Consider the following 25240-nt stretch of genomic DNA (forward strand, 5'->3'; position numbering starts at 1 on the left):
GGAGCTGCTATGTTGGGGGAGTACCTCAGGCCAAAAAGCTACTAACTTATAATACTTACCTTTTGCGGTTGCTGTTTTTCATGAATAAATGTTCCTGTTTTCTGCCTGCTTTTGGTCACTTTCCAGTGCCTTCACATAGTTGTAGTTTTGTGTTTTGTCTGTGTTTTATAATACGCACTCTTCATTACTCATTCAATACATCCATTACTTCATTCCTTAATTGAATAAATTTGCTCTTTGTTACTGCATGTATTATTTTTTTTTAAAGATTTTTTTTTTTTTTAAAGATTTTTTATTTATTTATTTATTTATTTATTTGACAGAGAGAGATCACAAGCAGGCAGAGAGGCAGGTAGAGAGAGAGGAGGAAGCAGGCTCCCTGCCGAGCAGAGAGCCCGATGCGGGGCTCGATCCCAGGACCCTGAGATCATGACCTGAGCCGAAGGCAGCGGCCCAACCACTGAGCCACCCAGGCGCCCCTTTTTTTAAAGATTTTTATTTGCGAGAGAGTGAGAGAGAGATCACAGAGGGAGAGGGAGAAACAGACTCACTGCTGAGCAGGGAGCCCAATGTGGGGCTCTATCTCAGAACTCTGAGATCATGACCTGAGCCGAAGGCAGACACTTAACCGCTGAGCCACCCAGTTGCCCCTGCATGTATTTTTTTTATGAGTACTTTCTTTTAGAGATTAATATGAAATATTTGCAGATGAAAGATAGATCTTTAGTAGGAATTGCTTGAAAATCCAGGAGAATGGATGGGGGGAAAACTGATACATGATTGGCTATGAGTCGATAATTGCTGAAACTGAATGATGAGTACTTAGTAGTTTATTATATTATTCTCTTTGTATTTAAAATATGCTTGATATTCTCCATAATAAAGATTTAAAAATTGTGACTCTAGGGGCGCCTGGGTGGCTCAGTGGGTTAAGCCTCTGCCTTCGGCTCAGGTCATGATCTCAGGGTCCTGGGATTGAGCCCCGCATCGGGCTCTCTGCTCAGCAGTGAGCCTGCTTCCCCCTCTCTCTGCCTACTTGTGATCTCTCTCTCTCTCTCTGTCAAATAAATAAATAAAATCTTAAAAAAAAAAAATTGTGACTCTATGCAGTAGCATAAAAGTCTGAATATGTAATAATGTCTTTATAATGTTTAAGGACTTTTATAAAGAAAGTGCTTTGAAAAAGAAAAGAGAAATTAAATAAGATCTAAACAAATGGCAGGGCATACCATATTTATGGATTGGGAGACTCAGTATTGTAAAGATGTCAATTCTCCCTAAGTCGTCTATAGATTCAATGCAATATCCATCAAAATCCCAATGGTTTTCACTTTGGACTTTGATAAATTGATGCTAAAATTTTTTGAGAAATGCAAAGGTCTAAGAATAGCTAGATACTGGGGCGCCTGGGTGGCTCAGTGGGTTAAAGCCTCTGCCTTCGGCTCAGGTCATGATCCCAGGGTCCTGGGATCGAACCCCACATCGGGCTCTCTGCTCAGCGGGGAGCCTGCTTCTCCCTCTCTCTCTCTGCCTGCCTCTCTACTTGTGATCTCTGTCTGTCAAATCAATAAATAAAATCTTAAAAAAAAAAAAAAGAATAGCTAGATACTTTTGAAGTGTCTAGTACATAGAAAGGCATATTATTATGAAGCTGCAGTAATTAAAACTTTATGATAATACTCAAGGATTAGTGAGACCAGTGGAATCAAACAAAAATTCACCTTCCCATATATGAACATGATATATGACAAAGATGTTACCACAGATCTGTGGGAAGTAGTGCTCCCTCCCCCACTTAAACAATGCTTGACTAGTGGATATCTAGATAGACAGAATGAAACTTGGTCCCTACCTCACTCCATATAAAAGTCAATTCTTTCAAGTTTATTTATTTCTTTATTTAAGTAAACTCTAGACCCAATATGAGGCCCAAACCCACAACCCTGGAATCAAGAGTTTCATGTTCCTGACTGAGCCAGCCAGGTACCCTAAAACAGTCAATTCTATGTGGAATTGTAGATCTAAATATGAAAGCTAAAGCTCCTATAAGGAAGTAAAGGAGAATATCTTTATGATCTTGGAATAAGGGAAGGTTTTTTTTTTTTTTTTTTTAAATAGTATACAGAAAAGCACTGAGCATAATAGGGAAGGCTATTGATGTACTTGAGATATTTATCTAATCAAATGATACCATAAAGAGAGTAAAAAGCCAACCTCCAGAGTGGGAGAAGATACTTGTAACACATAAAACCTACCAAAGAGCTTATATTCATAGTATGTAAAGAATTCCTGCTGATCAGGAAAGGATCGACCACCCAGTGGAAAACAAATAAGAGGCTTGAACTAGCACTTTATCAAAGAGGATATCCAAATGGCCAGTAAAACATATGAAAAGTTGCTCTATCTCATTGGTAATCAGAGAAAAGCAAATTAAAACCACAGTGAGGGGAACCTGGGTGGCTCAGTTGGTTAAGCGTGTGCCTCCAGCTCAGGTCATGATCCTAGGGTCCTGGGATGGAGCCCCGCATGGAACCCTGCTAAGCGGTGAGTCTGCTTCTCCCTCTCCCCTTGCTTCTCCCCTCTGCTCATGCTCACTTGCACTCTCTCAGTGTCAAATAAATAAAATCTTAAAAAAAAAACACCTCACAGTGACATTTTACTCAATACCAGCTAAATTAGCTCATCTGAAAATATCAAGTGTTCAGGAGTGTGTAGAGCAATGCAGACTATAATACAGACTTGCCAGGGTAAGCATAGATTGGTACGAGCACTTTGGAAAACAGCTTTAGTTGATATAACCAATGCCCTCTGACCTAACAATCTTACAACTTACATCCAACAGCAATATGTGCTCATGGAGACATATATGAAAATTGGCAGTAAACTGGATAAATAATGGTACATTACTGCAGTGACTGTTATACAAGCATTGAAAATCACTGAATTAAAGCTATATAAATTATGGTGGTTGATTCTCATAAACATAATGTTGAGTGAAACAAACCAGACAGAAATAAATACACGTAGTAGTCTGATTATATTATCTAAAGGGGTTTTCTTTGTTGTTGTTATTCTTTGTATTTTGTTTTCTTTCCAAACGAATGTACCATGCTTATGGAAATGCATGCTAAATGGCAAAACGATAAAGAAAAAGTAATGGTAACTATAAAACAAGTCAGATAGTAGCTGTTGCCAGTGTTCTGTTTCTTAGCCTGGGTGGTGATTTCATGAGTCTTAACTTTGTAACCTTTTTTTTTTCCACTTTGTAATCATTTCACTTAATTTTTGTTTTGTGCTCTTTTTTGGTATATGGTATATTTTATCAGAAAGGGGGAATGTGGCTAAAAAAAAAAAAAAAGATAGAGAGAAAATATTCACCTTAGTCAATTACCGGGATACCTGACCTCAAATGTCAGGTCTGACAGCAATTAGCTATGTAGCAGGGTCAAGTCACCTCATCTTTTTTGACTTTTACCTATAAAAGGACAGAATTGTACTAGGTGATTACCAGTACCTTAAAAAAAAAAATTGGCTACATATAAGTACCAACATTTTATGATGAAATTTCAAAAGCTATCAGTAAGACAAGAAGAGATTGGGTTTTTAGAGTGAAAATAATACCATTAAACTCTCTGTAGCCCTTGGCAGTTGGACATACTTTCACATTCGTGGGGCATAATTGCATATCTGTAGTAGATGTATTCATTTCAGATAAATTTTGTCAATTCCTGTATCATAGAAGATCTACTAGACTCTCTGCTCAGAAAGATCTGGAACAGAAAGAAAAACATCATGCAAAAATGAAAGCTAAGAGATGTGCTACTCCTGTAATCATCAGTGAAATTCCACCCTCCAAAAAAATGAAAGTGTAAGTAGCCACAGCTTCTCTCAGTTGGCATAGGTTTTACTCCTGCTTGCTCCCATGGCTCATAGCAATGGTGCTTGTTCTTATTTTTATCAGTTAGGAATGTATTTTGCTCTAAGTAATAGCCTATTCAGCTAGAGTAGTTTAAGGACTAGTGATTTATTTGCTTCAGAGAAGTTGCTGTTGGCTTTGGTTCAGTGACTGAACAATGCCAGACAACATCTCTGAGTTAGCTTTTTTTCATTCTTGTTACTCAAGATGGCAGCTCTGTTTCTCAGCTTCTGCCTTGTGCTTGTTGCCACATTGTCATAAGATAGCTGCTATGTTTCTAAGTATAACATCCATGTTCAAGAGAAGAAGGAGGGTATGGCAAAGGAAGAAGGGTAGCACCTATATCAGAGAAGTGAAAAATTTCCAGAAACCCTGCTTATACTTCAGTTGCCCTACTGGGTCGCTTGGATTCTTCCTCATTGCAAGAGAGGCTGTTGAAACAAGTATAGTGCTTTTGCCTTTGGACATTGCTGCCCCAAACAAAATTGGAGTTCTGTTAATAAGAAAGAAAGTAGAGTAGGTATTGGGAAGGCAATTAGCTATTTGCCATTTGTGAATTTGATAATGAGCCGTTGGAATCCCTCCCCACGCTACTGAACCATCATTAGACAATTCTCACCTTGACTTCTATTGGTGTTCTCAAAGTTTACCCATTGTATCCATTGGTACATATGATCAATAGTGCTATTGGAAGAATCTTGCAGTTGAGACATGCTTGTTGCCCTAAAGAATGAGAAAATTTAAGCTGTATGTGGTAGTTTTGGGGAGGAGGGTACAGCAGGGCATGCTTTAGTGAATTGAGAGTATTTTTTTTTGTTGTTCTTTTGAACTAAAGTTCTAACAATAAAAAGAAGCCAGAAGAAGAGGAAGAAGGCAGTGCTCACCAAGATACATCAGAAAAACATGAGTCTTCCCCAGAGAAAGCCAAGGGCAGACATACTGTGTCTTGTATACAACCTGTGAGGTATGCTTCTTTCCTGAATTTAAACTTTAAGAGTCAATAGAGTAAAATTGTAAGTAGGTATATCTGCGGTCTGGAGCAAATGGAACTTGGGAAATTCATAAAGCTATAACCATGGTGAGGTGAATTGTTTTATATCTTGGGGATGCTCATCTTAAAAATTGAGAAAAATATACTTTAAAAGCAAATTAATCTGGGAAACAAACTGAGGGTTATAGAAAGGGAAATGGGTGGGGGTATGGGGTAACTGAGTGATGGGGATTAAGGAGGGCACGTGATGTGATGAGCACTGGATGTTATATGCAACAGTGAATCACTGGACATTACATCAAAAACTAATGATGCACTATATATTGACTAATTGAATTAAATTTTAAAAAAGAATATTTTTTTAAAAAGCAAATTAAAAGAAATATAAAAGGAAAAATTAAAGGTTCTTACTACTTGAATTGAACAGTTCTAATTTTGCCAAGCTCCCTTCTGGTCTTTACTCAAGCAAAAAATATATTTTCACAATCAGTGTACAGGAGCACCTGAGTGGCTCAGTGGGTTAAGTGTCTGCCTTCAGCTCAGGTCATGGTCCCAGGGTCCTGGGATCAAGCCCTGGCCTCCGGCTCTCTCCTCGGGCTCTCTGCCCAGCAGGGAGCCTACTTCCCCCCTCTCTGCCTGCTTCTCTGCCTACTTGTGATCTCTCTCTCTGTCAGATAAATAAATAAAATCTTTAAAGAAAAAAATCAGTGTACAGACAACTTTGGATTCTGTTTTCCTTGCTTGCCATGAGAGTATTTCATTTTTTTTTCCCTGTACTACTGTAAATTCTTCACATTTATCCTTTTTTAATAGTTAATAGTCTATCAAATTATATTTAACTATTTCCTGTTGAAAATGCAGTTACCAGTTTTTCACATTATAAATAATCAGCAAACATCTTTAGTGGCAGGGACTTTTCTTTGAGTAGTCTCTTCAGGCTAAAGAATGAGAAATTCCTTGATTATAGGGTATGACTAGTGTTACGACTATCGATATTAATCACCAATTTGGTTTCTTTTTTTAATTTTAACTTTATTTTTAATTTTTTTAAATTTTTTAATACATATATATTTTATTTTATTTTATTTTTTTTAAGATTTTATTTATTTATTTGTCAGAGAGAGAGAGGGAGAGAGAGCAAGCACAGACAGACAGAATGGCAGGCAGAGGCAGAGGGAGAAGCAGGCTCTCTGATGAGCAAGGAGCCCGATGTGGGACTCGATCCCAGGACGCTGGGATCATGACCTGAGCCGAAGGCAGCTGCTTAACCAACTGAGCCACCCAGGCGTCCCCATATATATATTTTAGAGGGAGGAGGGGCCGAGGAAGCAGGCGAGATAGAGAATCTTAAGCAGACTCCTTGCCCCCGCACAGAGCCTGTTGCGGGCGATCTCACAACACTGATATCATGAGCTGAGCCAAAGTCGAGAATCAGACATCCAACTGACTGAGCCACCCAGGTGCCCCACAAATTTTATTTCTGAAATGGATATGTATGAATTTACAGTGCCATCAGCTCTGGATGAATATTTTTGTTTCCTTGTACTCTCATCCACATCGAATTTGTTTTTTTACATTTAAAATTGTTTCAAATTTAATTGATATAATGTTGATGGCATGAACTTATTTTAATTTTTATTTGATTACTGACAGGATTGTATTACTATTATTATAAACATATTTTCTCTTATGTGATATGTAAACATATTTTCCATATTTCCTCTTGGGTAAATTGTTTCCTTTTCTATTTATCTATAAGTGGTCTTAGTGATAGTCTCATTGCTAAGAATGGCTACTCTAAATTGAATTTTTACTATGTGTTAGGTACTTCAGAAATACCTGATTTAATAGTCACAAATATTCTGTGAGGATAAATATTTATATTCTTCATTTTACAGTGGAGGTAACTAAGGCTCAGAGGGATTAAATAGTTTTCTAAAGATCACATGGGCAGAAAATGAAATGACAGGGTAGGGATTTGAGCTCTGGTTGGTTTCTCTCCTAAGTCTGTCCTCTCTTAATCACAGTGTGTATTTTATGTAGACTTTTGTCATATTTCTTGCAAATACTTCCCCATTCTACTGGTATTTTAATCTTGCCTTTTCTTGTGGCCTAAAAGCTAATCACTGTATAGTCAAATTTATGAGTCTTTTGTATTATCTTCTATAGTCTATTTTAGCTGTCGTTTTGAGAAGTTTTCAATATTTTGATATAAATTGTGAATCAGGTTTTCTTTCATAGTGTTGCATAATTAAGTCAATATCAATTTATCAGAATACTTTTTGGTTTTGCTGATTATCTTATCACAGGTTAAAAATCAAATCTATGTAATACCTTTATATGATTTTGAATCATGAGCCTATTTCTTCTCTCCTCTCTTATTTCTTTTACTGAATTGCCCTTAGGCAGAAGATTCTAAAAGTACTGAGGAGCAAGAGTTGGAGAAGAGAATGAAAATGCAACAGGAGGTGGTGGAGATGCGAAAAAAGAATGAAGAATTCAAGAAACTTGCTCTTGCCGGAATAGGTCAGCTTGGCTCTTGTTCAGTCTGATTTATGAGGGGTGCTTCTCATTATCTTTGTAGGGTTTTTGAAGTCTCTAAAGGGAAAAAGGCGTTCTTGGTTAGTAGTCAGTAGGAAAAGATATGTTTATTGGAAAGCTGGTACCCTTTATATACCCATGACCATTCCCTAGAATGTTCTATATACATTGGACCAGGGCCCCTGGCTGGCTCAGTCAACAGAGCATGTGATTCTTGGTCTTGGGGTCATAAGTTCAACCCCCAAATTGGGCAAAGAGTTTACTTAAAAAAAAAAAAAAAAAGTATTACATACACCGGGCCTTTCTTAGAGTGCACTCTTGCTCTCTGCCTCTAATTATAGGACTCACAGCCATCGTTCGAGGTCTTTTTCTATGAGACCTTCCCTCATTTCTTTAAGTAAAATTAATTCCTCTCTCCTTTTTCTTCCTAATTCTTTTCTTTGTATTAGAAAAAGAAGGGATTAGGACTGAGACAGAAGATAAAGCCATTGGGCAGGCCAGTTTTTTGTTGTTGTGTTCCCATTTAATCCTAGACAGAGGAAAAGAAAGCTGAGTGAATCCAGTTGTAGCTACAGAGGGAAAGCAGGACTGAGGGAGCCAAGGAGTCAGAGCTCTGCTTTGCTTTTAAATAGAGTTATTAATGGCGGAGGTCAAAGCTATAAAGCCCTGCTTACGGGGTTGAAAAAGTACCCCTGGAGTTTATAGGGTTTCCCTCTTAGATAGGTTTAGTTAAGTATGCTTTTCAAGTCAATCTATAGCTTTTCCTGTCAAAAGAATTCCAGTTACTGTGCATCTCCACAGCTATGACCACACCTGGGGGATGGGATTCTTCTCCCCTTGTGCCACCTCTGCAATTTGCATCGGACCCAAGGTCCTCAAACCAAGAGTACTCCGTGAATGAGGCACATACAGTAGTGTCTCTGAGGACCGTTTCAAGGTTTGGGTGATGTGGAGAGCGCGAACAAAGTTAGATCAATGGTGATAGAAATACTGAAAGGACTAGATGAAGATTTACTGATACTCTCTATTCTTAGTGTTACCTGTGTGTTTTACTCTGCTTTTCACTCAGGGCAACCGGTGAAGAAATCAGTGAGCCAAGTAACCAAATCAGTTGACTTCCACTTCCGCACAGATGAGCGAATCAAACAACATCCTAAGAATCAGGAGGAATATAAGGAAGTGAATTTTACATCTGAACTGCGAAAACATCCTCCTTCTCCTGTAAGTTGATGGGCTCAGTGGATATTCTTATACTAACTCAGCAAGGATTTCAGGTGTAGTAGTTGGGTCACTACTTCTAATAATATAATTGAGAGAAGCAGGTTTTTGAGTTAAGATAGATCTAAATCTTCACTTTGCCCTGTTTGCTATGTATGACCTTAGAGAAATCGCTCTGTTTTTCTGGGAAGCATCTTAGGAAGTTGCTGTGAAAATTGAATTGAGAATGTACATAAAGCACATAGAATAATTATGTGTGACAAACTGTAGGTCCCAGTTTGTTGCAGTTTGTGCTTTATAAAATTCTTGGGGAAAAAAACCACAAAACTTAAATCTATAGAGTTGTGTACAATATATGACAGGGCTTATGGGAAAAATGGTGTTGGGCCAGACCACTCATATCTAACAGAAGCAGTAAGAATCCTAAGTGAAAATTCTAGTAATAAGAATTTCTACGTCCATTTGCAGTGGGCATTATCACTTGTTGAAATCAGTCCTTTGCAGTCTCAGACTCTGGGATTATGCTTCTTCCTTTGAGATATCAATCCTTAAAGAGTTTTATTTCCAATCAGAGATCAGTTTTATGAAAATCAGTCACCCAAGGACTAGGCTTATTCATCTCTTAGTTTTGGGGAAGATATCTGCAGAGATTCTGATTCAGGCAGCTCTCTGGCCTGATAAAGACCCAGAATCCAAATCAGCTTTTTCTTAATGAGATTGGGGATGAGGACAATACTTTTGCAGCTTTTTTTTTTCCTTCTAATTCTCAGAAAACTTGTTCTTGCTGGCTTTAAAACATTGACATGCTTGGGAAAAATCACTTTATTTACTATTGCAGAACAGACCATTTGTTAAGTGCTACATCCTTTCTCCCTTTTTTAAAAGATGGGAATGGACTAGTTTTAACTCTTGCTCAAGAACTGACAATTTAAGAATAATAATCTTGGCTTCACCACAGGCCTTTTTTCTTTTGATCTTCTGAGCTAAATATGCGGCTTGTGGGAGATCTGAGCTTTTCTAGAACACTTCACTGGGAGAATAACTTCTTTCTTCACAGGCCAGAGTGACAAAGGGATGCACCATTATTAAGCCTTTCAACCTGTCCCAAGGAAAGAAAAGAACATTTGACGAAACAGCTTCTACGTATGTGCCCCTTGCACAGCAGGTCGAAGCCTTTCATAAACGAACCCCTAACAGATATCATTTGAGGAGCAGGAAGGATGATAGTAAGTTTCATACCAATGTTATAGCCTTCCCTAGAATTCCCTTTGCTTATACAAATTTGCCTTTTGTTGAAATCCTAGCTTTCAAACTACAGTATGGCATGTGCCTATATGCCGCCAACACATGTACCATTGAGCATCTCTGCACTCCTGCACCCTACCCTGGCTATCTGTTACTTATACCCATCAACCACCTTGATCCTCCTGATCAGTAATTGGCCAGGGATTATACCTTCGCCATGTGTCAGTGTCACGGTACAGCTAGTGACCTATAGAAAATGAAAGTATCCCATTCATTCAGGATTGTGTGGTTACCACTACAAACCAGGCACTGTTGGGTGTAGGGGGTATAGCAGTGAATAAAATGGACTTGGTGACTCAGTGAGAGAGATAAATAGATCATTACATTACACGTGTATATTATGTTTTCTCTATCCATTCATCTATTTTTTTTTAAAGATTTTATTTATTTATTTGACAGATAGAGATCACAAGTAGGCAGAGAGGCAGGCAGTGAGAGAGAGGAGGAGGCAGGTTCCCTGCTGAGCAGAGAGCCCGATGTGGGGCTCGATCCCAGGACACTGGGACCATGACCTGAGCCGAAGGCAGAAGCTTTAACCCACTGAGCCACCCAGGCGCCCCCTCCATTCATCTATTGATGGACACTTGGGCTGCTTCCATAATTTGGCTATTGTAAATAATGCTACAGTAAACATAGGGGTGCACATATCTTTTTGAATTAGTGTTTTTGTATTCTTTGGGTAAATACCCAGTAGTGGAATTACTGGATCATGTGGTAGTTCTATTTTTAATTTTCTGAGGAAGCTCCTTACTATTTTCCGCAGTGGCTGCACTAGTTTGCACTCCCACCAACAGTGTGGGAGTGTTCATTTTTCTTCACATCCTTGCTAGCACATGTTTCTTTTGTGTTGTTTTTTGTTTTGTTTTGTTTTGTTTTTTTAAGATTTATTTATCAGAGAGAGAGAGGTAGATAGAGAGGGAACATGAGTAGATGTAGGGGCAGAGGGAGAGGGAGATGAGCAGACTCCCCGCTGAGCAGGGAGCCGATGTGGGGCTCAATCCCAGGACCCTGGGATCATGATCTGAGCCAAAAGCAGACGCTGAACCAACTGAGCCACCCAGGTGCCCCATCGTATGTTGTTGATTCTAGCAATTCTGATAGGTTTGAGGTAATCTCTCATTGTGGTTTTGATTTGCATTTTCCTGATGATGAGTAATGTTGAACATCTTTTCATGTGTCGGCCATTTTTATGTCTTCTTTGGAGAAATGTCTGTTCATGTCTTCTGCCCATTTCTAAATTAGATTATTTGGGGTTTTTTGGTGTTGAGTTGTGTAAGTTCTTTATATATTTTGGATACTAACCCTTTGTTGGATATGTTGTTTGCAAATATCTTATCCCTTTCCTAGGTTGTCTTTTAGTTTTGTTGTTTCCTTTACTGTCCAAAATCTTTTTACTTTGATGTAGTCCTAGTAGTTTATTTTTGCTCTTATTTCCTTGATGCAGGTGACATATCTAGAAAAATGTTGCTGCGGCCGATGTCAGAGAAATTACTGCCTGTGCTCTCTTCTAGGATATTTATGATTTCAGATCTGACATTTAGGTCCTTAATCCATTTTGAGTTTATTTTTGTGTACGGTGTATTTTCTGCAATTTTTATTTAAAGCTTTATATAGTTAGAAATAATGGCTGTATATATACTTGAAGACTGGCTTATTTCTAAAATAAATAGATTTGGTTTGTATCTCCTGCCATTAGGTGATCAGATCTAAAGTAGAGGATTCATTCTACATAATTATGAAAATTGATAAGTTTGCCCTGGTCAGGTGAATCAGTGTTTTCTATGAATGATAGTGATGGTCTTAAGATTGATGCTTTGACATAGTTTTTTTTACTTTCTCTATTTGACTTTCTGTGAGAGGTGTTCTTGGTGTTTTGATATAGTTGCTTTTAGGGAATTGACAAAATTGGGAGTTAATACTTGATCTTTAGAAAGGCTTTGTTTTAAAGCTGGAATAAGCAAAAATCTTATGTGTCAATAAGAACCAAAGTAGTTGGCATTATCAATAGAAATCTGGTACATGCGTAGGCAGTGATGAGTCCATCAGACACAAGTGGATTTTAAGTTCCGAAAATGACAATAGAGTTTACCCAAAGACGGCCTTCATCATACCCCTCAATAAAAAGTGACAGGCAAGAAGGTGCTGCATGTTTGTCAGGTTGACTGACATGAGCTGAGCTGAGTGGGGAGGGCAGCCGCTCTGATCTGGCATCACGGGCTGCCTAACCGAGTCAGCACCTACAGAAAACACAGTCTCAGAGAGCTAGATGAATGTCTGTGATCTTGCTTTACAGTTCTGTTACCCTCCAAATCTGCTGCGGTCAAGATATCCAGAGACCCACAGACTCCTGTGCTGCAAACCAAACAGCGCACAAGGCCTGTGACCTGCAAAAGTGCAGCAGATCAGGAGGCAGAGGAACTCGAGAAACTGCAACAGTAAGTCCCATCGGCAGTATTTGAGGAAGAGTTCTAAGTACCTGCTTTCTTTTCGGTTCTATAGTGGGGATAGTTGCTGTTTTTCTTGCCATTGGATTTTTTTTTTTTTAAATGGCATTTGAGTTACAGGCTGTCTACAGTCTGTGCTCCTGCCTCAATAATTAAAAAATTAGAAGCGGGAATATAGAGATATCCTGGAGTATAAACTGGTTAAAAAAACAAATGCAGAGGTCGGGGTGGGAGAACTTACTCAGGATTCCAATTAAGGAGTGTCCTCTGAGCTTCATTTAAGCAAATCTTACCCTTTATGGCTACCCAAGGGCTCATTACAGCTATTGTTGGTGGAGAAAACTAGAATATAATGTGGTTAGCACTGGAGTTTGTCTCCTGTCTTCTGCTTTCATTCCTTTTTGTACTTTGAGGAGGGGCAGCTTCCTCTGGGTAGAGAAACCCCAATCTTTTTTTTTTTTTTAAGATGTTGTTTTTTTATTTGACAGAGGGAGAGCACAAGTAGGCAGAGAGGCAGGCAGAGAGAAAGAAGGAAGCAGGCTCCCTGCCGAGCAGAGAGCCAGATGCGGGGCTTGATCCCAGGACTCTGGGATCATGACCTGAGCCAAAGGCAGAGGCTTTAACCCACTGAGCCACTTGGCGCCCTGAGAAACCCCAATCTTTAAAGCAGAGGGAATGTTAGGACTGGCTCCTTTATTCTTTGCTCTGGAGGTAGAGACAATGGCTATGGAGAGAGTCGAATTTTGCTGTGCTTGAATAATCATCATAATTACTATTTTTCTGTTTTGGCCTACTTTGTTGTTTGTATAGCTTTTATTAACATTTTGTGTGTGTGTGTGTGTGTGTGTGTGTGTGTGTGTGTGTGTGGTTGTCATTTAAACTCTCATCTTACAGATACAAATTCAAAGCACGGGAACTCGATCCCAGAATTCTTGAAGGTGGGCCCATCTTGCCCAAGAAACCTCCGGTGAAGCCACCCACTCAGCCCGTTGGCTTTGATTTGGAAATTGAGAAAAGAATCCAGGAACGGGAGTCAAAGAAGAAATCGGAAGATGAACACTTTGAATTTCATTCCAGACCTTGCCCTACTAAAATTTTGGAAGATGTTGTGGTAAGAATGCTTGAGGTTCTGCATGCTGGCAGAAACGTCCTGCTCGTGACCAGATTATCTACATGTTCACAAGTGTTTGAGTAGATGCTATGATCAGGGCATTGTATTAGGAGCTATAGGTGATAGAGACAGATCAGAAGTGGATTTTACTCTCAGGAAACTTAAAGTCAAGTAAGGGAGACAACATATGTATAAATAATATAAAATTAGAAGTGTTCTAAGAGAGGTGACAGTTAAAAGTACTATAGGAGGGTGCCTGGGTGGCTCAGTGGGTTGGGCCGCTGCCTTCGGCTCAGGTCATGATCTCAGGGTCCTGGGATCGAGGCCCGCATCGGGCACTCTGCTCAGCAGGGAGCCTGCTTCCCTCTCTCTCTCTCTCTGCCTGCCTCTCCATCTACTTGTGATCTCTCTCTGTCAAATAAATAAATAAAATCTTTAAAAAAAAAAAAAAAAGTACTATAGGAACTCAAGGGAGATAATGATTTCTTCCAGACAGACAGAAGGTTCAGGGAATGCTTTGTGGAGGAGGGAGCATATGACACAAGCCACTTAGACGTCCCTCTTTTTTTTTTTTTAAGATTTTATTTATTCAGCGGCACCTGGGTGGCCCAGTCGATTAAGCGGCTGCCTTTGGCTCGGGTCATGATCCCAGGGTCCTGGGATTGAACCCCGCATGGGGCTCCCTGCTCATTGGAGAGCCTGCTTCTGCCTCTCCAGCCCCACTCCTCTGCTTGTGCTCTCTCTCTCTCAAATAAATAAAATCTTAAAAAAAAAAAAAGATTTTATTTATTCATTTGAAAGAAAGAGCAGAGTGCAAGAGCAGGGGTGGGAGGGAGGAGAGGGAGAAGGAGAAGCAAACTCCCTGCTGAGCAGGGAGCCCAGTGCAGGGCTCAATCCCAGGAGGCTGGGATCATGATCTGAGCTGAAGGCAAACGATTAACTGACGGAGCCACCTAGGTGCCCCTGACTATATATTAAAATGTAATTTAAAGTAATTTAAAGGGAACATTAAATCACTATGTAAATGGAAAACCAGTATTTTTTGCCATGAATAATAGTAATAGCTAATAGATAAAGCTTATTATGTGCCAAGGTTTAGTTTAGTTTTTGTTTTTTTTTTAAAGATTTTATTTATTTATTTGACAGAGAGAGAGAGGGGGAAGCTGGCTCCCAGCTGAGCAGAGAGCCCAATGTGGGCCTTGATCCCAGAACCCTGAGATCATGACCTGAGCTGAAGGCAGAGGCTTTAACCCACTGAGCCATGCAGGCGCCCCCCAAGTTTTAGTCTTAAGTTCTTCATAATAACCCTATGAGGTAAACACTATAGGTCTTATTATTAATATATTTTACAGTTAGGAAATATAGAGATTAAATAACTTGCCCAAGATCGTAAACTTACCAATGGCAGATGTGGGATAAATACTAGGTAGTATGGTTTCAGGGTCCGTGCTCTTACATTAAAATAGAAGGTACCTTTTTAAATGGAAATGTCTTAGGAAATATGTGAGCATTAAAAAAGTAGGGTGCAGGGGCGCCTGGGTGGCTCAGTGGGTTAAGCCACTGCCTTCGGCTCAGGTCATGATCTCAGGGTCCTGGGATCGAGTCCCACATCGGGCTCTCTGCTCAGCAAGAAGCCTGCTTCCCTCTCTCTCTCTCTCTCTGCCTGCCTCTCCGTCTGCTTGTGATCTCTCTCTGTCAAATAAATAAATAAATAAAAATCTTTAAAAAAAAAAAAAAGTAGGGTGCATCTTCTTCCATATTATCTGTCTTAATTTTTAGAAATGCTGATTTAGGAAATCAGACTGGCAGTTTGTTTTCCTTTGGACATGCTAGGGTGAAGTGGTACATGTGGAAGGGTGCCTAGAGTTCAGTAAGAGTTAAGTGAGATTTTAGAGTACCCTTGTACCAGGTTATACCTTGTTGAGAGTTCTGGATAAGCAGATCAGCAACGCACTAGGCAAGTAAGATGCGACCGAATTGATGTGGTGTGTTCCAGGGAAGTGTTTGCCAAATCCCGCTGGTTCTCAGAATCCTCTGGGGATCTTATTACATAAACAGATTCCTGGGCCCCACCCCTGGAGTTTTGATTTGTTATGTGCAGCATAGATTAGAGAGAGCCCCAGTGAGAACTTCGTGTCTGACACACAGTAAGCAGTCATGTTGTTAATAGTAATAACTGTCATTTTATCGCATGCTTACCTCATACCGAGTGTTCTATGTAGATTATCATACTTATTTTTTGAAACAATTCTTAAGAGATAGGTTTTATTTTTAGCCCTCTTTTTTAGATGAGGAAGAGACATTAGGAGGAATCTAGTATGCAGAGCCAGGATTTGAACTGTCATCTCCTTGAGCACTATGTTCTTCCACAGTGCTGACTTACCATTGTTTATTTTAGCAATCTCAGGTTTTGAGTTTGACACTGGCTGTTTGTAGTTCTCCCTTTAAAAATTTCTGGTGATTTTACTTCAACTGTTGGTTTCTAGAGAAGCAAAGCGTAGGAGACATTAGGTGCATTCTCTCTTACCCTCCTCGTTTTTTAGAAAGGGAGGCTTTGAAAGGGGAATGTGGCTTGCTCATATTTTTAAAAGTTGGTGGCAGAATTGAGATTAGGTCTCATAACTTCTAGTTCCTGACTCTTCTAGCAGAACAGAGGAGCCTGCTTCCCGGAGCTCAAATGCAGCTTGTCTCTTTGCCACTGTTTTTCTTCATCCATGTCCTTCTGGTACTGAAGCTCCTTCCGCATGTCCTTATGGTATTTCTTGCGCTCTTAAACTTGTGGTTGGTAGGTGGCAAGGAGACAACGGGGCTGATGAGAGATGGGCTTGCACAGCAGTGGGCCATGAGGCAGAGATGAAAAAAGGGCTCTTGGGGCAGAGGTGGAGTGATGAAAACCTTGAGCTCAAGAGTGTGAAATGTGAACTTGGTGCCGACATCTAGTGGGGAGCTGGGGCACCACAGAGGTGGATGTGGTGTCGGTGAGGCCAGTGAGTAATTTTAGCAGCAGTATTTCAGGGATGACTTGGGGAGACCAGCAGGCTTTTTTTTTTTTCCCCCATACTTCCTGAGATAACATTGCTTCACAGTAATTTCCTAACTGCTCTTATCCCGGGGCATTTGGCGGCATATCCTGCCGTAGGGAGAAATGCTCACCCCTAATACCCCTTCCCCCATCCTGGGCTGCTTTCCCTAAATCCACCATCTGTCCACCACATTACCTACTTCTAACCACCCCTCACTTCTTTAGAGCTGTCTTCCTGGAAATTCCCATTAGGAGTCCCCCGACCCCAAACCCAGCCCCCATTATCTTTAGCTGCACATTCTGCTAGGTTTCTTCAGAGTACTTTTGAAAATCAGGGAGTACCTGATTTGTTGCCTTTTCATTGTCTCTGTTTTCCTCCACTAGAACGTGAGCTCCCTGAAAGCAGGGACTGTGTATATCTGTCTTACTCAGTTTTATATCCCCTGCCCCTGATTTCGCTGCAGAAGCACTCCGTTAGTGGGTAACTGAGTGAGTGATAGTACCAGCTGAAATGCGCTGGCCTGGGCTGTGTGAGGTACTGGGAATTCAGAGAGGGGGGAAATCACAGCACTCCTCCTCACAGTTTTCATCATTTGGTAGAGCAGACTGATATGTAGACACATAAGGACAGTACTGTCAATCAACATGGGTTCATCGAACTAATTATTACTTTTTGTAGGTCCTGTGGAGAATGCAAAGGAATGTAAATGGCAACATCCCTGCCCTCAAGTAGCTTACAACTAGGAAAATTTAAAATAGTAAACAAGAAGTCTTCTGTTTTTAGAAACCCAGTATTTGCCTGGGTACCCCTGTTTTTTTTAAATTTCTGATTGAGACCCTAGTTAGTGTTGAGGGCAATAGAGATGTGTGGGTGGGTCACTGCTGCAGAGTTGGTATTTATAAATCACCTTTTCCTCTCCTCCAATCAGTGAGGAGTGAGCCCACTCATAGATAGCTCTTTCCTGGCTTATTTGTTAGAGTTTTCTGTTGCTTTTTTAAAATGCACATCTCTGTCAGGTGAATGCAGAGAGGGGAAGAAAGGAAAAGAGGGATTATTTTGGAACTAAATGAATCCTCAGGTATTTATTTCTATTATTTTATGAAAAGAAATTTATTTATGAAAAGAAATCAGCATGGCTCAGTCAGTTAAGTGTCTTGACTTTGGCGTAGATCATGATCTCAGAGTCCTGGGACAGGCTCTGCATTGGGCTCCACACCCAGCAGGGAGTCTGCTTCTCCCTCTCTCCTGCCCCTCCCCCACGCACACACACACTCTCTCCCCTGCCCCGCCCCAAAATAAATCTTAAAAAAAACAAACAAACTGGGGTACCTGGGTGGCTCATTCAGTTAAGCATCTGTCTTTGCTCAGGTCATGATGTCAGGGTCCTAAAATTGAGCCCCACGTCAGCAGGGTCCCTGCTCAGCAGGAAGTCTGCTTATCTCCTTCTGCTGCTCCCCCTGTTTCTGCTCTTTCAGTCACTCTCTCTAATAAATAAATAAAATCCTAAAAAAAAAAGAAAGAAACAGCCAAAAACCCAAGGCCTAGAAGGCTCTCTAATGTGCCCCAAGTTACGCAGATTAGAATCAGAGAAGGACTAGAACCAACCTCTGAGCCTTGCTTCATGTTCTTCCCACTCCCACATGCTCTGAGTGTTCTCTCAAGAGGCTGGTAGCTACCCGTAGAACAACAGGCTCTTGATTGTTTTATGGTTAGCATTACCTGAAAACCCATTTCACGGGCTTTTGTCACTTTCATTTTAATTTCTGCTCTATGGGATTTCACTATTCCTAGTGATCCTGGCTTTCTTTAGAAAACAGCTTCCGCAGCAGAATGAGCATTTTCTTTACAGTGGTTACCTTGGCAGGGTATACATTCTTTTCAATGACTGGTCCTCATTATACAAAGCATTTTGGAAAAGCCACTTATATTTGAGTCTATGGCACACAGTCTTGGATCTCTTCAGCAGTGGCAAATGTTCATATTTTAAAGATTAATTTGCTTTTAAGAGCTAATCTGAATCATTTGCAACTAAAACTAAGTAGTCCAGGATAATAGAGCTGAAAATAATTTTGCTTAATTAAAAGTAAATATTGACCGACTGCCTTGCATTGCTTAAAAATGAGCTTTGAAGGCCACTCCAAGAAAGACATTCCAAACATGTTTTAAGCAGTTAGAGCATTGTAGGGATTAAGGAGAAATCTCTCTCCCAAGGTATAAATTGGGAGCCCAAGAGTCCAAGGTACAAATTCTGTTATTCATTTTTACTATGAATGAACATTTACTGAAAGCCTTATACTTGCCAAAGTCTTTGTTAGGTACTACAGATTAATGGAATAACAGTCCCCACTCTTGAAGGCTGGCAGGAGTTGAACATCTGAATGCACAGTGCTGTGAAGTTTTTTATGTACTGTCCGGGAACTACATACAGGGAAAGAGGGGTTATTTCATAGGTTCTGGGAGTGGAGAGATCAATTGAAAGCCTTTATAAAAAAAGAGATGCTTCAATAGTGGCTTAAAAAGAAGGTTTAGGAGCTTCCAAGCAGCTGGGATAAATGGCTAAGAAAGATTTCAGAGAGAACACAAATAAAGGTATGGAGAGAACCAGCGTTAACATTTTGGCAACTGCCAGTAGTTTGTAGTGGTTGGAGGGTGAGCTGTAGGAAGGGGCGAGAGATAAGGCTGAACAGTCAGGCAGGGCACCATATTATGAGGTACCTTGTACTTCATGGCAAGGAATTTGTTATACTATTGTAGGTAGCATAGGAGCAATGAAAGAACTTTTTAAGTCAGGAAGTTATGTGATCCAATGTGTCTTAGATAAGTAATTCTGACTATATATAGAAGATGAATTGGAGGAATGAGATGAGAAGCTGAAGGACTATTATAAGGCTAGTGGAATGGTATAGGTAATCAGTGGTGTGGCCTGTGTATGGTGGTGAAGAGGAAGTAGAATAGAGGGCAGAGGGACACAGCATACACATGCAAATATAACACATAAGGGTTTGAATTTTATCATTTTTATTTTTTCATCATGATAAGTATTTATCATGATAAATGATAAATAAAAGATAAATAAAAAAGATAAATAAAAATAAAAGATAAATGAAAGATAAATAAATAAAAGATAAATGATTTAAAAAAGAGTTATCATGATAACTCTTTAACCCCCATCTTCTCCCATCCGCCCACCCCCCTCACTTCCTGTCCAGTAACCATCAGTATGTTCTCTATAGTGAAGAGTCTGTTTCTTGGTTTCTCTCTGTCCCTCTTTTTTTCCTTTGCTCATTTGATTTTTAAATTATGCATATGAGTGAAATCATATGGTATTTGTCTTTTTCTGACTGACTTATTTTGTTTAGCACTCTACTCTCTGGTTCCATCCGTATTGTTGTAAATGGCAAGATTTCATTCTTTTTGTAATGGCTGAATAATATGCCATTGGTATTGGGGTGTGTGTGTGCGCTAAGAAAGATGTGGTGGGTGTGTGTGTATACACACACGCACGTGTGCGCGCACACACCCACCACATCTTTCTTAGCCATTTATCTAGCAGTGAATATTTGGGCTGCTTTCATGGTTTGGCTGTTGTAAATAATGCTGCAATTTTTATTTTTATTTTTTAATTTTTTAAAAGATTTTATTTATTTATTTGTCAGAGAGAGAGAGAGCGAGCGAGCACAGGCAGACAGAGTAGCAGGCAGAGGCAGTGGGGGAAGCGGGCTCCCTGCTGAGCAAGGAGCCTGATGTGGGACTCGATCCTAGGACACTGGGATTGTGGCCTGAGCCGAAGGCAGCCGCTTAACCAACTGAGCCACCCAGGCATCCCTATTTTTATTTTTTAAAAAATTGATCTGGTCATAAGACTTCATTCAAAAAAGCCCAAGAGATACCACTTTGTAGTTAGGATTAATTGGCAGATTTGTGATAGAGTATGAATTCTATGAGAATCAGAAAGTGCTTATGGAACAACTTTCTAAAATGTGTTAGTCCTGAATGATATGCACAGTATGGTACATGTAACTTAGCCTGCAAGGATTTAAAATGTCGGCAGTGTTTTGGAATCATGACAGGAAAAATCTTCAGAGTAGCTGAATGTGTGAGAATTATGGAATATAGAAAATTCATCGCTTCCCTTAATCTACTCTCAAAGAGGTATGAGAGTTAACCCAGATTTTATTTTCTATGCTTAATTATCTATATTTTAAAAACAAAAAATTAATATTCTCTATTTTAGTGACTTGTCCCTCTCCCTTCAATATTATGAACACTGTAGTATGTCAGTAATAAAGATTTATTTAATTGTTCTTTATAGCTGTATAATATTCTTTGGTATGGATGCACCACAATTTAAAAAAGGAGTTAACCGATACTTTTTGATAAACAATTGAGCTATTTGTAATTTTTTATTCTTTTAAAAAGTATATTGAAATAATGCCTAAAAACAAAAACTAAACTAGAGATCCAATACTAGAGGTGGAATATTGGGTAAAAGAGTATGACCATTTAAAAACTTAATAGGTAGGGGCACCTGGGTGGCTTGTCATTGAGCATCTGCCTTTGGCTCAGGTCATGATCCCAGGGTCCTGGGATCCGGCCCCACATCAGGCTCCCTGCTCAGCAGGAAGCCTGCTTCTCCCTCTCCCACTCCCCCTGCATGTATTCCCTTTCTTGCTGTCTCTATCTCTGTCAAATAAATAAATCTTAAAAAAAAAAAAAAAAAGTGGGGGTGGGCCTGGGTGGCTCAGTCAGTTAAGCATCTGTCTTTGGCTCAGGTTGTGATCCCAGGGTTCCCAGCAGAGAGCTTGCTTCTCCCTCTCCTGCTCCCCCCACCTCCCCCTGCTTGTGCACACTCTTTCTCGCTCTCTTGTGCTCTCTCTCTCCCTGTCAAATAAATAAAATCTTAAAAAAAAATTGAATAGGTAATTCACCAAAGGTGTACCAATTTATGACATATACTCTTACCCAACTGTATGTGAGTGCTGACTTCTCTTTCATATATGGCAACACTGGTATCAATCAGTCCTTCAAATATTACTCAGTCTTATAAGTGAAGAATAACCTGATTTAATTTATATTTTTAAAAATTATTGAGATTGAGTCTCTTGTGTATCTTTGTGAACTGTTTGTTTTTGTTGTTTGTTTGGCAGAAGAAAATTTAGCTCTTGTCCAGTACTATTTCCCATTTGCCCTTTGAGGGTGATATATTTTTTAAAGATTTTATTTTCTTTTTTTAAAGATTTTATTTTCTTTTTTTAAACATTTTTTTTTTTTTTTAATTTGTCAGAGAGAGAGGGAGAGAGAGCGAGCACAGGCGGACAGAATGGCAGGCAGAGGCAGAGGGAGAAGCAGGCTCCCCGCCAAGCAAGGAGCCCGATGTGGGACTCGATCCCAAGACGCTAGGATCATGACCTGAGCCGAAGGCAGCTGCCCAACCAACTGAGCCACCCAGGCGCCCCTATTTTCTTTTTTTAAAGATTTTATTTATTTATTTGACAGAGAGAGCGAGCATGAGAGAGAAGAGGTCAGAGGGAGAAGCAGACTCCCTGCTGAGCAGAGAGCCCGATGTGGGACTTGATCCTGGGACTCCAGGATCTGAGCCAAAGGCAGTCGCTTAGCCAACCGAACCACCCAGACACCCCTCAGATTTTATTTTATTTATTTATTTTTAAAGATTTTATTTATTTATTTGACAGAGAGAAATCACAAGCAGAGAGGCAGGCAGAGAGAGAGGAGGAAGCAGGCTCCCTGCTGAGCAGAAAGCCCGATGTGGGGCTCGAACCCAGGACCTGGGATCATGACCTGAGCCGAAGGCAGCGGCTTTAACCCACTGAGCCACCCAGGCGCCCCATCAGATTTTATTTTTAAGTAATCTCTACACCCAACATGGGGCTCAGACTGGAAGTTAGGAGTCACCGTGTTCCACCAACTGAGCCAGCCAAGCACCCTGAGGGTGATGTTTCTGAACATAAGTTCTCATTGTAGAGTTGTATGAGGAATAGGTTTAAGAAAATGGACAGTATCTATTCTGATTCTAAATGCATTTGGAAGTCATTTTTGATTTTTGTTTTTGAGGGATTAGAGTATAGAAAGGGAGAGAAACAATAAAATATCAGCATTAATTTGTTTTCTGAGTGTTTTTCATAAGCACCAAAAAAGATTGTGATGAATCCTATTTTTACTGAATATAGTCCTCCAGCCATGCCCTTGTTATCTGCTGCTCTCTGTATGGTAATCCACCGTTAGAATGCTACTGTGTTTCAGTATGTGGGTAAACAGCAATATACTAGAGTACTAGACTATTTTTGGTTCCTGGTATATGAACTCCCCTTTAACTAAATCCCTTTAATAGAGAGATTTTATTTATTTATTTTTTTTTAGGATTTTTATTTATTTATTTGACAGAGATAGCACAAGCACGGGGAGTGTCAGGCAGAGGGAGAGGGGGAAGAAGATGCCCCACTGAGCAGAGAGCCCAACGTGGGACTTGATCCCAGGACCCTGGGATCATGCCCTGAGCCAAAAGCCGATGCTTAACCAACTGAGCCACCCAGGGTCCCCAAGAGGGATTTGATCTTATCACACAGCGTAGTAGAGATTGTGCTGGGATGTCTAATTGAATTGCTTACTCCTTGTAGGGTGTTCCTGAGAAGAAAGTACTTCCAATCACTGTCCCCAAGTCACCGGCCTTTGCACTGAAGAACAGAATCCGAATGCCCACCAAAGAAGATGAGGTGATTCCCTGGGATAGAGGGAGTTTTCTTCCTTCTACTTTATCAATTTAAGCTTTCTTCTTTCTTAAGCTTAATGGAATTCAAAGGCAGTCACTCTTATCTGGAGCTGTCTTTCACAGCGGGTATATGAACATTTGGTCATCTTTTTTGCTCCCCCAAGAGCAAAGTAGTTGGTAAGGGTATGAATTTTCTGGCCTTCGGTAGTGACTGGTTATACAACTTATAGGATGCTTATCCATTTCGGTAGCATTGAAAATCAACCTGTCATAACTTGGATCAAAAGCTGATAAGCCCTATATTTTATTTTGCCTAAGCTATTGTCACCATTCAGCGAGGGGCTTTTAAAATTCACACTGAGCAGTTATATCCACCCTGTCTGATCTCCACTAACCCGAGGGTTGCTAAGGTTACTGTGTGGTATTAGTTCATGAAATTGGAATACATAAACTGTCATTGATCAGGCTAGTTTCTTGTTACATCTCCCATTTTATCTATAAATATCCAGAGTTAGGGTAATTTTATAGCAGATCGCAAGCATAAACCTTTTTATAGGTTCATTTGAAACTAAAATACACCGTAATCTTATGTTACCAGCTTGAACCCAAACAACTTACTTGGTCCTATTCTGGGTTTGGCAACCATTAACTCCCAGTCACATGTTTCAGTGGAGTCTGGAGGCTGGGTCAAAGAAGAGGCCAAGGTATATGCTTAGGTAGTCTCCTCTGTTCTTTATTTTGTTCACACTGTTTGTTCTCATTTCGGTTTTACAACCTCCCTTTAGATCCTTCAAGAGTAATTGTGTTAGTCCTTTATCAAATGCTTTCACACTGGTCTCACCCCTATGAAGTGGTAGATGACTTAGGTATTATCCCTCTTTGGTAGAAAAGGAAGCAAAGACACCTAGGAGGTTGAGTGACTTGCCTTAATTAATGATTTCTCTCAAGTACTGTCTTCGGACACCCACATTCTGAGGAGGTGAGAGAGAGCTTATGTCTAAACTGTGGTTTTTCCCTTAGGAAGAGGAGGAGCCGGTAGTGATAAGAGCGCAACCTGTGCCACATTACGGGGTGCCTTTTAAGCCCCAGATCCCAGAGGCAAGAACGGTGGAAATATGCCCTTTCTCTTTTGATTCTCGAGACAAAGAACGTCAGTTGCAGAAGGAGAAGAAAATAAAAGAACTGCAGAAAGGGGAGGTAGGTGTTTCCATTTCTACAAGTAGCATAATACTATTCTTTGATCTGTCACAGATAATCTTTTATGTCACACTTTTAGCTATAAAATCACTGACTTCCTTTGAATCCCTCTAAGAACTTTGTGAAGTATAAATAGGGCGAGTTTTTAATAACCCTTCTGGCACAAGGAGATTCACTGATTTGCCTGTGATCATGTTGCTAGCTATTGGCAATATCGGGAGGATAACCTAGATTTCCTTTTGAACCCCTTACTCTTTCTGCTACACATACCATTCTGCTTAAAAACTGGCTTTTTCTATATTTCAGATTCATCCACATACTCTGGAGTAACTCTTGCTTTCTGGCTAGAGAGACCTGAGGATCTTAAATCTTATGTTTTCTTTGCTGTTAGGTGCCCAAGTTTAAGGCACTTCCTTTGCCTCATTTTGACGCCGTTAACCTGCCAGAGAAGAAGGTGAAGACCACAACTCAGATTGAGCCTTTCTGCCTGGAGACTGACAGAAGAGGTGCTCTGAAGGCACAGACTTGGAAGCACCAGGTGGGGGATAGGGAGAGCAGCTAAAATGTTCATTGCATCATTGTTGCTTTGTTAGAATAGGTAGAGCCACTACACTGAAATTTATCTGAAAACTAACATACCGGATTATTTCAGGAACTCTCGCTCTAAATCAGGGATCAGCAGACTTTCTATAAAAGACCAGATAGTGGGGCGACTTGGGGTGGCTCAGTCAGTTAAGTGTCAAACTCTTGATTTTAGCTCAGGTCAT

The 25240-nt window shown here is 40.1% G+C and overlaps 1 protein-coding gene across 1 annotated transcript in view; it reads left to right on the forward strand.

The window, feature by feature from the left end:
- TPX2 (TPX2 microtubule nucleation factor) overlaps positions 1-25240 on the forward strand; it is a 64595-nt gene that overhangs the window by 27512 nt on the left and 11843 nt on the right. The window contains exons 5-15 of the mRNA XM_047743832.1: positions 3740-3868; positions 4752-4880; positions 6326-6330; positions 7317-7433; positions 8518-8669; positions 9724-9892; positions 12265-12406; positions 13310-13526; positions 23185-23280; positions 24297-24473; positions 24865-25011. Of these exons, the coding sequence (XP_047599788.1) occupies positions 3740-3868; positions 4752-4880; positions 6326-6330; positions 7317-7433; positions 8518-8669; positions 9724-9892; positions 12265-12406; positions 13310-13526; positions 23185-23280; positions 24297-24473; positions 24865-25011 (1480 nt within the window). The remainder of the gene's footprint in view (positions 1-3739; positions 3869-4751; positions 4881-6325; positions 6331-7316; positions 7434-8517; positions 8670-9723; positions 9893-12264; positions 12407-13309; positions 13527-23184; positions 23281-24296; positions 24474-24864; positions 25012-25240) is intronic.

This window comes from Lutra lutra, chromosome 9 (genome assembly GCF_902655055.1).
Source record: "Lutra lutra chromosome 9, mLutLut1.2, whole genome shotgun sequence".
Classification (NCBI taxonomy): Eukaryota; Metazoa; Chordata; class Mammalia; order Carnivora; family Mustelidae; genus Lutra; species Lutra lutra.